The sequence below is a fragment of the Struthio camelus genome, chromosome 14 (assembly GCF_040807025.1).
Source record: "Struthio camelus isolate bStrCam1 chromosome 14, bStrCam1.hap1, whole genome shotgun sequence".
In the NCBI taxonomy this organism is placed as follows: Eukaryota; Metazoa; Chordata; class Aves; order Struthioniformes; family Struthionidae; genus Struthio; species Struthio camelus.
Window position 1 is genome coordinate 21,803,516 of NC_090955.1, and position 15,748 is coordinate 21,819,263.

Consider the following 15,748-nt stretch of genomic DNA (forward strand, 5'->3'; position numbering starts at 1 on the left):
GCTACCCTCCACTGCTGTTCTCCTGATAGGACTTTAAATAGATTTTGAAGTGTCCTACAAGATCTAGCTTATGTTTTTTGTATCTTAGCCTCTGTGATGCTTGCATAATATTACTTGTAAGGCAGGGTCTTAATAATGTTTATTGTGGCAATGCAGTGTGTGTGCAAAATGGATTTACAACTACAAATATACTCTGAACTAGACATGCCCTTAGTCTGCTCTGAGACTCAACAGTTAAAGTATGTTCACATTGCAGGAAGAGCAGATTGTTGAAGCTGATGCTGATAAACAAGAGAAAAAAATCAAGTTTTATTGGAAATACAGAACAGAAACAAGTGATAGGAAGAAAAATAGGATAATGTACATTCAGCTTGATAAAAGTACTGGTCACAAAAATAGAAGGCAAAAATTCCTGCATACTGAAGCCCTTCTGGGTTCATGTTTTGTTGAGTTAATTTGCTAGGAATTGGGGAAAGTAAATTAAACCATATCAGATAAGATATTGCCTGCGTGAGAATCTTGGAAAATACCACTTGTCCACTACTGTTTGCTCACAAAATATTTAGACCATTAAATTGATGTTACTGTTGATCTTTAGTACTTTTTTCAAAAATGTATGCAACTTTTTAATTGAAGTATTAGATTTTTTGTGATAGTGGTTGGGTTTTAAAATATTTATGTGTGTATATATTACATAAATGTGCACATACTTGTGTATGCACATGCATATAGTTATTTTCATAGAGAAGTAATAGGGAGACTTCTGATGTTTACTAATCTCATTACTTTTGGAAAGAGCTTTATTTAGTAATAACTATTGGAGATGAGAATAAGATCAGAGGCCACTACTTAAATAATTTTATTACACTTAAATTTTTAGCTGTATTTTCTCTATTTTAGGCATTTATCCAGATAGAGATGAATGAAGTGGTGGTGGTGGTGGTGATTGTTTTTTTTTTTCCTAAGATAAGTTTGACTTGAAGTTGGAACGTATTTTTACATGCTTTGGGGCTGTATTTTATCTTTTGATTAAAAACCTGAAAACCTCCGTTTTATGACATTACATGAGAAAATGAAAATCAAATTCTCATTGTAGAACTAGAATTTGTTATCAGATGCATTAAGACAGTGGAATTTCTTTCTTGTTATATTGAGCAATTTAAAACAGGAAAAAATCAGGAATTGCTATGACTTTCTTTAGTTATGAGTTCAGGACAAAATATTTTTGTCTTTTTTGTAACTGTATCCTCTTTCAAAAATATGAACCAACAGTTGATGCTTGATGTAGTCACTTCAAGCTTATTAGGTTTCAACACTCCTAGAGGCAGAGCATCAGTATGTTCAGAATTAAATGTGCACTTAATAATAATTCCCCATATCACAAGCACTAACAAATCAAGACTTAACTAAATAAGATAAAAATAATTAATAAAATGTATCTTATAAAATCAATATTCTAGGTGTATAGTGTTACATTATCATGCATTTGATGCTTAACTATTTCTAAAATTAGAAATCCATAGTAGCTTCAAAGTTAGTATGAAGTTGATCTGGTAATAATTAGCGCATTTTTGGCATTCATTTATCTGAGGAGCTTTACGCCCCAGTAGGTATTTGGAGGGAGAAACTGAGAATAAAAAGTCAGAAATGCATGGTTGTGTCATTAGAAGTAGTATCTGTGTATCTAATTATGTCTAGTTTTAGGTGAACTGACTGTTAATAACTTCACACATCCAGTTTCCTTTTCAATAGACTGTATGGTTGAAAGTAGTTGGAGAGTTAAATGATGCTAATTGAATTTGCTTGAAGTTAACGCTATTTTTAGATTAACAATAGAATCAACCTTTCAGTTTAAAGATCTGGTTTGAATTTTCCCTAATGAGTGAAAGTATTGCTGTACAAAGGCACTTCTGTTTCTTTGCACTGAGCTCTAGCTAAAATCTAATTATAATTCATTTACAAGTAAAATAACTAGCTCAGCTTTGCTGTTAATTATATTCTGTCACTTTTTCTTATCAAGAAGAAGCAGTGGAACGATGTTCAGGCTGTATCATGTGTTAATAACAAAGGTACCCAGAGACATACTACGCTGTACCCTCACTGCTGTGTTAAAATGGGAAGCGGAAGAATGAACTGAAACACTGACTCCTGTGAGTACAGCTGAGGAAAAATTTAGAGGAGAGGTGTATGTATGTGTATATATGTACATGAATACACACACATATATGAATATATGCATGCATATATGTATATATTGTTATACATACACATACATATTCCACACATTCATACATACTTGAGAGCAAATGAGAAAATTTTTGAAAGAAAAATATTTAAAGAAGTTTTAACACATCTTTGAAAAGTTCTGCTTGCTATGTTGCTTAGTTCCCTAAGTCTATAAATGACTTTCTCATTTTTGACAAACCAAGTATTTAAGGAAGCTTTAACACATCTTTGAAAAGTTCTGTTTCTAAACATAGTTTTGTTTCCAACTTTATGTGCTATATTTTGAAGCTCAACTAAAAGTTTCATTTCAGAGCAAACAAGTGTTTGATTGGATGTCAGATGTATTTTTCATTTATAGCTTGCCCCAAAAATGTTTGGGGTTTATCTGAAAGCAAAATTTAGTGATTGTTTTTTGGAATTGGTGAAAAGTGTGGACATGTGTTTTATTGCATGATTTTACCTACATGTACAGAATATGTGGCAAAATAGAAGTTGAGAGGGGGTGTGCGTGTGCATATATATATATATATATATATATATATTTTTTTTTTTTTTTTTACATTGGCCTTAATAGAAAATATTCTGAAAGCAGAGGTGGCATTGTAGCTACTAAGTAAAGTGGCTGTTTGAAATTGTTATTTCAGAGGAGAAACAGTTTAACCTAGTAAAGGTTCTGGGTATGCAGAGAAACTGCATTAGCAAGGGAGAGGATATAAACATGTAAACAAAGAAATAAAAATGATCATTACATAGGCAGTGGCTAGTAGTATGTTCCTACAGGCAGTGTTCTCAAGCAGGAAAAAGCATTAACGTGCTTTGCCAGGAGGATTGGATTTCCTTCCATTCTTATCTCATCCATACTTGTACGGATATAGCGTGTATTGTTAGATTTGCAGAATGTGTCATCAGTGATTGTAGTAATATTGTTGTACTGCAAAACAAAACAGAGTTTGATTATGAGTTGAAAAACTTTCAGGCTTTCATTTTATTCCTCTTCACTTCACATTTTATTGTCATTGGGATTGATTTGTGTATGTTCTACAGACATATATAGGAATCGGGTATTACCCAATCTATGAGCAGATAAACGGTTTGAGGTGGTTTGTATCCCTGACAAAGGATTGTTGCTTACTTTTACTGTTTCTTATCCTTACCTACAGAAACTAATGAGAAAATTTGGCATAGCAACTAGCTAACAAACAACTTCTGACAGTAGGAGAAGCTTATTTTAAGTCTTACCTACTTTTTCCTTCTGTATGTTAAAAAGAAGTTCAGGTTGAATGCTGAATGTATGTGACCATACACATTAAAATGTATTATTTGGCTGAGTGTGTGATAACTGTAGCACAACTGTAGTGGGAACTCTTTTGAAAGAGAATGGGGTTTGGTTTGAAGTATATTACTATTGAGGCTCTCAGTAATTGAATGTTAAATACTTGAATACCTGAAGATGTAGAATACGCAGGCTCTCTGGTAAGTTAAGGGGAACGGATTCCAGTGCATTATGTCCTAAGTAGAGGTATGCCAAATTTGTCAGCTTCTGGTAGAAAGAAAGAAAGTTTATTAATGCTTGTAATTGCTTACTAGAGATTGAGTTACCCATGGGTCTGTGATAAGACATCAGTGTATTTTTCTGATTGTGTATGATGAATGAAAGCCTCTAAAGTGATCTGGCATGAAACATTTTGTTGCTCTTTTGCTGTGAATGTTAGAATTCTATTATATGAAGAAACTTGTAGAACAGGCCTTCTGTGATTTGGAAAGTTCACTATCAACACATGGGTTATAAAACTTGAGACTAGTTTTACAGCCATATCCTAGTTTATTAGTGCTTAAGTCATCCTCAAAACTGTATTTGAGTCATCGGTTTTGAATGTAGTATTTCTTTGTGTTTGTGAGAGAAAGAAAGAAAAGTAGGTAAGATTATATTTTGAAGAGAAAGTGATTTTTGAGATGAACTATGTATGAGAGAGAAAGTGAGCGCACTAAAAGCTATTATTCCAAACTGCCTTAAAAACACAACCAAACCTGTAAAGCTTCCTGGTAGTCTGTTTCTTGGATTATAAAAGCTATTGTCTTTTACCTACCTTGAAGGCGTTTGCTTTGATTCCTCTGCTCTTGATTCTATTTTGGTTTGCATTAAAAGTTGTTAGCTTGGGAGGTAGAACGGGAAGTTTTACAAGTCGATTTTCAGCAAGAGAAAGTTCCTCCAATAAGAGAAGCTTTGAAAAGGCTCCATCCTCTATTTCTTCAATCTGATTTCCGCTGAAGTCAATTCTTCTCAAGGTAGCTTCATGCAAAAGAAATGAAAATCTAAGTCTTGAATTTATAACTACATGACACATGAAACATGCACGGTTGTGTATAAATTAGGTGTTGCACTCTAATAATGGATGCACCGTCCTGTTTTGATTCGCAAATGGCAATACTGTGAAAATCCACATTTGCGCATAGTCTTAAACTTTTTAAAAAAAGCAGAAAACATTCTGAATTCTCCCTGTTTTCCTGGAGACAAAGTGATTAAGATATGATTTTCAATGCTGTAGAATGACATAGCTGGGATATAGCTCTTGAGAGTGTTTGAAGGTAATGTATTACATGGGTTATTTAAGATTAATAAACTTATTCGTAGTAATTTGTTCTTTCTGTTTGATTTGGTGGGAAAATAAGACAGATACATGGGCCAAAGTAGGTTTTCATATTGTCTTTACAGATCCTCTTCTAAATTCAAGTACTGAATTAAATAGATATTAATGGAATTGAACAAAGTATAAAATGTATCTTATTTTGGTGTTCTTGTCATTTTATTAAGAGACAATAACTTCAAATGAATTATCAATTAAGCAGAAATTAAAATCTGAATATTTACTTACTAATGTCAGCAAAATCTGAGACTGCTATCCTTTTTATTTTGTTAAATCGTGCATAAAGATATGCTGTTTCCTTTGGCAGAGGAGGTACAGCTTCGATATCTATTTCTTCACAGTATACTGATCCACTTAAACACACACAGAGCAGACAAGTAGGTAAATCTGAAAGCAAATTATTTTATGAGTAGACAATTCAAAGATATTCACCTATCTTAAGCTTCAATATCCAAAATACAATTTTATCTCTAGTTAATCTTTTTAAGATTTCATTTCTATTATTAGCTTTTTATTTTATTGTTCTACTAGCAGCAAGTTCTGAGAAGACTTAATACTCTGTGGGGTTTTTTTGTGATGTATTCTTCTCATCAGGCATACCACTTTCACTATATATATTCTCTTATATTCTCTTTTTTTATCTGAGCTCATCTTGAGGTACTATTAATCAATAATAGTTCAGTTTCACTCTTTAACTGACTTATAGTATTTGTGAATATGATGACTGCAGTTGTGTGGACGTGATAAATGTTGTACGTAGAACTGTTCTTCTAAGATGTACTTTTAGATGTTTTTCTTGCATGGATTCCCATTCTGAAGTTTACTTATGTATTAATCAGAGGCCATACATTACCATGACTTATGAACAGCTCCTTGTGTACCTTAAATAAATACTATTTTATGTAGTAAAGGCAGCAAATTAGAAATTTTTAGACAGTTTTACTTAGATTGGAAAGAGCATCTCTTAGGCTCATCCATCTTGAAAAATTAGTATTAAACTACAAGGTTCTTTTTATTTTAGAGCTGTCCATGTAGATACCATAATTGCACTGGAACTTTTCTTGTACTTACATCTGAGAGGGTTTTGTATAACCTGTGTTACTCCTAGCTACTATTTTGTCTAATCCTCTTGCATGAAAACTGCAGCAATGGTGATTATACAATTACTTTAGGCAATCTGTTCCTCTTACTTACTGAGGTTTTTTTTTTTTATATGACTTCTTTGTAGTGAGATGAACTCTGTATCTTTTTTTAATGATGTTTAAGCCCATTATAGCTTGTCTGTCCACCATACACATTAAGAGAATATACTTATTTTCTGCTTTGCATCAGTCTTTTATATGATAACAGTTTTCAAATAAGTATAACAAATATGGCTTTGACTCCAAATTTTTCACCACCGTTACCTGATCTACTGTGTTTTCTATATTGTGAGTTTCTTAGTTAGCTTCCAAAATTGGTCTGGCTATTGTACAGACAGTAGTGTAATTTTAATTTTATAACTACATAGCAAAATAAAGTCTTTTTCCACAACCAGTGATGAGTTAGTGAAGCAGCTGGTCAATACTGGGAAGCCAGACCAATATATCTAATACAGTAACTCATTTTTTCTTAGAGGTACTGTGGATAATGGCATTAAGATCCTGAGCTTTAACTTTGTGTATGTTCCCACATATTAGACTTCAGAGTTCTGCTGTGCTTGCTCTTTTGGATTTGGTGTCTTTTTTTGTCGTATATGTTAGTGCACAAAATACAAAATGATTGCGAAGCAGTGTTGGCCCTATTTAAAAGGCAGCAGTTTTTGTGCCTCTACTAGAAGCTCTGGTGTGGTTCCATATTTTTTCCCCTTTTAATTGGAGGCTTGTTGGCGAATACTGCTTAGTTGTAACTAATCTCTTTGATTTAAACATTGGTGGAGATTGACACACCAGTGGTCTTGCTGAATTGTCTCTTATTTTTGGATTTTTAAATCACTGATATACCCAGAAATGTCCCTCTCTTTTTCTGTTCTCTGTTAGGCAGACAAGCCTTAGACATGTAGAAATTATTATGACTCATTAGTGAGGAGAAGTCTGAACAATACACCTCAGAGCTAGGATGAAACCTGGGCTAGTGAAGAATGTTGCTCATGTATTTTAATCATTTTTGTTCTAAGAATCGTGTTATGCCCAAAGACCTTTGCGTACCAATTCATTTATGGATGTTTTACATGTTGTTAGGAAGAAGAAAAGTGTCAAAGCCATATAAACATTATCCTTCCTGATCATCGGATGTCAGTTATCGTAACAGCCATGAGAAAGCTGTTTAAGTAATTTAAACGTACATTTCCTCATGACTTGGTTAACCTGTGGACTTACTGGGGGTGTTTTTTCTCTTTCTTAGTTCACTTGCCTAACTTATTTAACTTGGGTACATCTCTAATTGACCAGTAGCTTTACAAGCGTGACTGGGTGAGTTTATGGATATTCTTATAAACTATACTTTGCGTATTCAGAATCTACCTGAAGATCCTCTTTCAGTCTGCTCCGTCAAAGGCAGAAATTTAGAATTCTTTCCAAAGGAGATATTAAAGATGTTCATAAACAAAAAGATTAATGCTAATATCCTTTGTTATGCCTTGAATATTTTTTTATGTTCTTCTTTTGAAGAACTTGAAGGTTACAATATTCGTATCTTTTAACTTACTTGTATCCTTTGTTGGTGGTACATTGCGTTCACTGTCATCCCCTTGCAATCTTAGGGTGGTGTTAGAAGAAATATTCGTTTCATCCTTTATGTGAAAGCAAATGTTATATTAAAAAAAAAATATAGTAGTATAAGAGTCTTAAAGAGCACACCTTTTTTTTTTTTTTAAAAAAAACATTCTACAGCATGCCTTTTTATGACAGTTAATTTTTAGAGAAAAATAGTCTTTTATACAGTGGATGACTTTTGTGATATATATGTATTTTTCTGTACATGGACTCCTCACCTTGGAAGGCAAGATGTTGCTGCTACTGTTTTTAGTGTTTTTCTTTTTTTTTTAAAAAGAGACTACGTGGGGAAGGAATATGTAACTTGGACTTCTGAAAACAAAGTATGTTATGCAAAATTTAAAAGGGTTTGCCTTCAAAGATGGTTGGCAATTAATAATTCTTATGGATACAGGCTATATGCTTTTTGTTTTACCAAAATAATCTTAGAACAGTGACATTTCCTTTCACTTAGTTTCAAAATTTCCTATTGAGATAATCTGCCTACCTTTTCAAGAGCATGAAAACTTGGTTTTCATACCTATTTTTTTTTCAGATATTGGCCAAAATGCAGCAATGCAGTTTCCATTGAACTGCAACTTAGTCCTTTGTAAGACCTGGGCTGCTAATAGAGCCTCTAGTGGTGCAGGAAATGGCAGTCAAGTTTTAATTTAATACAACAGGAATTTTAGAGAATTATATTCTTTCTGGAGTTGTAACATACACACAGCAAGTTTGTTTTGTTTTTTTTGGCTTGTGTTTTTTTTAGTTGACTGTAGCACTTACGCTTGGCTAGCCTCACTCATTGCCTCCTTTAACAGGGAATACTGGTAGGACAGAGTAAGACAATGTCCTTTCTGGTCATCTTGACTATTGTAAACACGTTGCAAGAAGTACATTAGCAGATGTGGAAAACATGTTTTTTTTCATCCATGCTTAAAGATCAGGGTCGTGGCAGAAGTACAGTGACCACTTGGGGAGAGCTTCTATATAGGTTCTGATTGCGCACAATTGAGCAGATTTCTTTATTTCCTCGTTCAGGTGTGTATGACACAGCTCATCTGCAAGAGTAATGTTAAAATAACAGTGTCTATCGGTTTAATTTTGATATCTTTTTTTTTATTTAGGGTTTGGTTTCTTGCATATATTTTACTATGTGAACTTTTGTGTTCCGCAATGTAAAATCCTCAAGCTTGAAATGAAGTCCAAGAAACAAATATTTTGGACAGCCTCTGTCTTTTTGACCGTTCTTTAGCCTATGAATCATCCTTCACTTGGCTCTTCCCTGTGTTCATCTATCCAGGCTATGCCTCTCTCTTTCTGTATTTTTATGTAATGTTTGGGGTGGATTGGTTTGATCTAGTAAGATTTTCTATGCAAGTGAGAGTGCTGGAGACAGTTTAGCAGTTGTAGTATGAAATTTCTGTGTAGGTTAAGAGCTTTTGCAGTGTTTGGTGTAGAGAAGCTAGACTTTAGCAGTCAGGAGGGAAGAATCAAATTTTATGGCAGGTTACTGTAGTGTTGCTGTTTGAGAAAGCCCTGCCTCAGAAATATGTTTGCTGAAGTTAGTTTTGGAGCAAATTAGTATAAACAGATGTTTCTGAAGAGAAATAATTATTTGGTTAGTTACTAGACACCATTACCTAATTCTGTAATTATAACATATATAAATAGAAGTGGGCCTCAACTAAAGTTCTTGTACTGAATTGTACTGCTATCTGAAATATTCATCTAAGAATTTTGTGGCTTTCTTGCCTTTAAAGCAATGAAGTAAAGTGTTAATGACATAATATGTATTTTTTTCTTGTTTTTTGTCCTGTACTTAATTATCTGGACCAATAAGGGTTTAGAACAGCCTGTCCAGATAATAGTAAATCTCAAGTAATATAATTACCCAGGTGAAAAGATGTTTGAAACTCAGCAGATACCGATCTGGGGGACTGACACATTTTTCACATTGTATCCCCCACATCTGTAGGATCTTTAGGAGCTGTTAATTTTGATGCAGTCCAGGAACCAAACTGACTGCATTGCCAAAGTCGTTTGCTCATTTGGTTGGTAGAATACCACTTCCCTGTGGGAAAACTAGCTTTAGTGTTTTTTTTTTTTTTTTTTTTTTTTAAAAGTCAAGTCGTGTCCATGGTAGGACGTAACTGTCAAGCATCATTTCTTTCCATATCCCTTTTTTCTGTATAGCTGTGTCTGCAAGCCTATATAATGGAGACCCATCCCCCTTTATCCATGTCATAGCACTTCTCTAAGGATTCAACTATTTGTCCTATGCTTTTGCTAGCATAGTTGTGTTGATTAGGCACGTGAAGACATGATTCTTGACTGATGTGTCCATACTAGTAGAAACTTCTGTGTAGGTGGAGTTGTAATTGGACACATGCATACATACTGTTGTGGTTTGTTTGGCTCATGAGGGAGAATTTGAATATTCTTGTATGAAAAACATTTTTGCCGACAGAGCAGTATCTGTACCAGGAGTAGTTTTCTAGTACAGTATCCTACTTAAGGAAGAGTATGCATATGAGTTGTCTGCAGAATACAGTAGATAACTAATTTCTCCAAGAAACAAGAAATATGTCAACAAAACAGTGGGATGGATTATTTGAAGTATACTGTCAAATACACAAAGTGAAACAATAGATTTCCCCCCCTGCTTCCAAGTAGTGTATTGAATCAATATTTTGGGAGTATTTCCTGGCCCGCTATAAAAATTCCTAGACATAGAACATCAATGCAGAAGATAGTTTGGATTATAACTGTAGAAAATGCATGAGTTGCTTATGTAGGGAATGCCTTGAAGTAATATTGACCTACATATATATTTAAATTCATGAATTCCCCATAGAAAACCATGCTACCATTTAACATCTGAATTCTTAAGCCATCTTAAAACTTTTAAGACGCAAGGGTCTATAAAGCTGGAAGTTTATAGTTAGTGGGAAGAATTAATCCTGGTTTGAGCTAGTTTCTAATTAGATTTATTAATTATTATATCAAAGCATATGTTAATATGGAGTGATACAAATTACTGACTTTGCCCCCCCAGTGTTTCTTTAGTTTGGAGATGAGGCCTCTTCTGTTTCCTTAGGATTTTTAGGAATAGAGGCAGCTTTGTATTTCATAAAAGCAAAGGAGATGATTGAATTTTCTCTCCCAAGCTTGGTTAATGTTTTTGGAGATAATTTTCACGATAGTAGAGACGAAGTATTTTTTCAGTGTGCTGTGGGACTAAAAGCATGATTTAGGATGTACCTTTGGGAATAATGCTTCCCTCTGCATTTTAGTATTTAAATGAATTACCATGCACTCTTGTGGATTTACATTTGGCAAAGTTAGAGAAACATAAAAAGTAGATAATAGTAACAGATGGAATAACTGAACAGGACACAGTACTTTACTATTGCTCTTGTGTAAATTCAGGCCTTTTGTCACTATAACAAAAGCCACTTTGTGTGCTCGCTTATGAAAAAGTTCTGTTGTGGAAATTAAGATTTCATATTTTTAAATTACTGATGTTTTATGCAAGACTGGGGAAGCTGTGGTTTCAAATAAACATTGTAATGTATTTTGCTTGGATGACCTTTCTTTTAATAGTAGAATAAAGTTCACTTTGTTTTGTTGATCACTAATGCGAATTTAAATAGATTAGTTCAGATGTTTTTGCTGAAAATCCCAGTTTGCATTCTTGTTTTAAATTTGGTTCAAATACACAGTAAGGAGTTATACTGGTCATGCAAGATCCAGATTTTTGACTGGGCATGTTTGAGAAAACTGTTGGCATGTATTTCAATTATAGTTAAGGCTGGAAATATTCTAGAAGCTAGTATTTGTACAATAAATGAATAGAAGATTGTTTGCACATCCCATGATTTGAAGTGGGAACACTGGCACTTGTATTTGTTGCACATAAGGAACTAATTTATTATTTTGCAATGAAAACATGTCATTGGAGAACTGACCTGATGGAAATAATGACTGATTGCATTCCTAGAATTATCCTAAGCAGAACTGTTGGCCTTCAAAAGACCTCTAGTTTATAGCACTGCCAGTACAGACTTTGATTAGTCTGTGGCACATCTGTTGGCATCATTTCCTTGTAGGTATACACCTTCTTTTTCTTCTTTTTACTAAAATAGTAGTATATTCTTATTAGAACAATTTTAGTAGTTAATGTGGTTTGATGTTGTGCCTGACTTGTTAAAGTTAACGTACATAGTCGTTTTTTTTTTTTTTTTAACTACTCAGTTGTGAGTGGTAGCCATTAGTTAAAAGTAGTTTAAATGATCTCTTTTTCATAGGTTTATGAAATAACATGTTACTTAATCTCAGATTTAGAAATATGCTACAAATTTCTTAATATGATTGCTTTTTAAGTCTAACAGTGGAAAGCCATAATTAGAATTGGGAAAATATTAAAAACAAGTTATATATAGAATATGATTTTTCTGTAGGTATGCTGCAGTTCATTACCTATACTAATGATCTCTGCTGTCTTTTTTTCCTCTTTATCACACTAATTTATTGTAACAAATGCAATTAATATTGATAAAAATTAGCTTGAGTTTATTAATATTTGGTTGTTACCATTTTGTTTGGATATGTAGTATTTTTCTTGGCAACTAGTTTTGAGACAATCATTCTTACCTTTTTTTCTGCCTGCCTGATGGAAGTTGTATAGTTCTCTTGATGTGATGTGGGTCTCTTGCATCCTTTTAGAGGCAGCGCGAACAAAGGTATGACATTTTTAACTGTCCCTTTTAGCTGAGGCTGATGCACTGTATTTAATTCTCTGTTTTTGTGTCTCCTGTTTAAGCACTAAACTAACAGGCATGTATACAGCACACAACAAAAACGCTGAGAATTGACCACTTGGGGGTGCTGGTGAGTGCCATGAGGTATACTCCTTACTACCTTTAGGATTCCTAAAGTGTTAATATTAGAGGTGACCACAGCAGCACTGGATATTCCATAGAAGTCTGGGACTGCTAAACTGATAACTCAAAAGAATTACTGTGGTTTATGATGACATGCTATATATGATGAAAACTACTGCTTCAAATATCACTTTGATATCAAAAAGACAAAAAAGGAATCCTGGAAAAAAAAAAAACCTTGTCTTCAATTCTAACTTACTGCATTAATATTCAGCTACTATTCAGCTACTATGATAGTACATACCCTTCTAGACACTCCTAAAATACGAGGCACATGCATACAGCATAGTTAAGAATGATTTTTTTTTTTTTTTTAAGTCTTAACTTGTGATATTTTGTGGATTTTTCAAGTGGTAGCAAGGGTAGTATTTCTGTGGTTTTAATTTGAATTCCTATCCCTCACATCTGAAACCACGGTATGTTTTGCCGTTATTATAAGACTTTTCCATAAAACTTGCATACATGCATGTAACACCTAATTCACTTATATAATGTTTAGCAGTTAAAAATATTAAACTGATAAGATAAATAAAATACCTTTCTTTTATCCTTGATTTTCATTTCATAATCTTGTTGGATCAGGCTTCCTAGAATAACGTCTGTATCATAGTCATAAAACTTGAGTGATTCTTGCTGTATAGGTGGTGCTGACTTCACCAAAGATACAAACACAAACAGAAAAAATGTAGGCTGCAAAATCTTCATTTTAGCAGAGAACAATGTATCTGGCTTTCACTGAGCTGTTGAAGATCTGCTAGAGTGTTGACTATGGAGAATACGTTCTTTGTGACTGGAAATGAAAATGCAATCCGTCAAAACAATATTTAAAGCCTAGAGGACTAGTTGGCAGGAGTTTCTAACGCATAAGGAACATGGAACAACTTTTAACTCTTGGTATCCTTTAATTAGACTTTAGTATTATGTGGACTCTTGTTAACATGAAAAGAAACTGGGAAATAATAAACAGCAGTTTCCAACTAATAAGAAAAATATTATCTTACTTGCATTTGCTTGTTTCCTAGGTGTTATTTTTAATAATAGCAAGAAGATTTTGGTAAAGCTTTGTTTGAAATACTTGGTGTGTAGGTTGCTGAAAGAATTAAAACAGCAGAAGTTCAAATGCATTTTTTGACATTGTCCGAATAATAACTTTCAAACCTAAATACTCTATAACAATAATCTGTCTTATTGTCTGTGTTATCTTTAGACTTGAAAATAAAGAAGAGAAAAATACCTATACTTTTCCCCCTCCTTATGGAGAATATTTTATAGGCTGTATACATTGGGGGGGGGGGGAAGGCTGCAATGATAATCTAAAAACATTTGAAAAACCTATACTTGACCTTTTCAAAGAAATCTTTTATACAGCATTTTTCTTTCCTGTTTACTGTAATTAAATGTTTTATCTAAGCTTTAGGTCAACATACGTTAGTTTAAAAGAAAAAAAAAATCCACCTACCGTTTTAGCAGATTCAAAGTTCTTCTGTGATTGTCCTAAAACCAGATATTCTTTACCTATATGTTAACCCAGATTGGTCTGATGAAAGAGTAAAGTTATGGATTACGTCCAAGTTGTTGAAATGAATGCTATTGCAAAGATTGACAGTCTTAAAAGTGCTTTCCATGGGGTAAAAAATGCTTTGCCAGCATTCTTTCCCTAGGGTAAGAGGTAATATCCTGGAGCAGTGGGTTGTGCTTGGAATAACATTTGTAAATGGTAAATCTGTCTAGTTCATCCTACTTTTAATATTACCTGTTAAAATGGTAGCTTTATGCTAAGTGGTGATTTATTCTTTATAATTGCTAAAGCTTTTTGTGTAAATTAAATATTAATTTTGCAAAATAGAGGTCTATAACAAGGCATGTGTTATCCATTTTGTTTAATGGTTTAGCTAAGAGACAAAGCAGCTGCTTTCTGACTGAGACAGAGGTAGAGCCAAAACATACGTATACTATACTAGTCACATTTTTATGAGTAATAAAATGTTTCATTACAAGTTGTGTATGTTTAGAGAAGTTTCAAGTAAGTATGAAGTGTAAACATTTACATGTCTGAAGAGTTTTTGGAAACACAAAATACTTTTTAGAATTTGGGAATTTTTTGGTTGAGATTTTCAGACAAGTAATTTGTGTCTAAATGCTTTATTAAATGTCTTGCTAGACAATTTATTGAAAAATTGGTTTTACAATAAATATTTGTTTGGAGTAAAACTGTGGGCCGGTAGCATAGATAGCTTAGTAAACAATGTCCAGGCTTAGAAATTTCATCTGAACATTAAGCAGCAGTTTTCTAGATTTCTAATACATTTCTTTGTCCCCCATCCTTTTCCTTACTATGTGTTTTTGGCAGTCAGTATAAATGGGAGCCAGATGACTAACCTGAAAGTTTACAAAGTAGATTTTTTTTTGAGTCTTTAAAAACTATGTAGCAATAAAATAGTTTTGGGGATATATTCACAATTAGATTTCTCTTTCATTTCCACAGTATTTTTTAGGTAGCACTGCCAGGTAGAAGAGTGGACCTATTAGTTTGTATTTTCTTGTAAGTTCTGACTTGTTTAGAAACCAGATGTCTGTAGTAAGTAAATCTGTAAATTAAAGTTGTTACAGACCTTTGCTCTCTATTTTTTTTTCCAGTTTATAACATTTATCGCTTTCTGAACTTATTAGATTCCAAAGTGTTTTTAAATTGGTTCATATGCAAATTAAACTGTGTCATAGTTACAACTTACAGCATGCCCTAGGATAATAATTTTGCTCTGAGTATATACCTGAAATGTAAAGGTAAGGGACTCATAATAATGGAAACTGGATTCTGAATCCTGTCTGCTGTTCTGCTGGAACAATAACAAGTTGAAGTTTGAATTTCAGTTTTGTGGCTAGCATATTAAGGTGTTTTCCACTGCAGTGCCTGGGAACTTTTGGTCCGAAGCACGGGTTTTGATAGAAAAGGTGGATTTGCTGAGGAAGGAAGGGGCAAAAACATTTCAGTGAATCAACCACTGCCCTCTCCCCCTTACTATCTCTGTTCCATGCAAGTTTCAGGACTAATTACAGCAGCTCTGCTTTCTACTTGATCTCCTCCCAACCCTTTCTCCCAAATATCTAGATTAAGATTTCATCTTGATTTGGTAAATCCAAATTCTTTTTATGCTTGAATGTAATCAAAGGGTAAATGCCTTAAGGTAGGTGTATTAAG

At 33.5% G+C, this 15,748-nt stretch overlaps 2 protein-coding genes across 15 annotated transcripts in view; one reads left to right on the forward strand and one right to left on the reverse strand.

Annotated features, from left to right (window-relative positions):
- CENPP (centromere protein P) overlaps positions 1 to 15,748 on the forward strand; it is a 160,555-nt gene that overhangs the window by 17,915 nt on the left and 126,892 nt on the right. The gene's annotated exons all lie outside the window — the stretch shown is intronic.
- Positions 280 to 14,193, reverse strand: OGN (osteoglycin). 2 transcript variants are annotated; one of them, XM_009688100.2, is made up of 7 exons: positions 14,009 to 14,193; positions 13,087 to 13,339; positions 7,557 to 7,641; positions 5,100 to 5,258; positions 4,314 to 4,516; positions 3,671 to 3,763; positions 280 to 3,157 (listed from the first exon to the last, which is right to left on the reverse strand). In XM_009688100.2, exons 2-7 carry the CDS (start codon positions 13,252 to 13,254, stop codon positions 2,987 to 2,989), a joined length of 879 nt encoding a protein of 292 aa, XP_009686395.1. In that variant the 5' UTR covers positions 13,255 to 13,339; positions 14,009 to 14,193; the 3' UTR covers positions 280 to 2,986. The 2 variants fall into 2 exon arrangements, with proteins under 2 accessions (XP_009686395.1, XP_009686394.1); XM_009688099.2 differs by having other exon boundaries at positions 3,671 to 3,766; positions 14,009 to 14,192.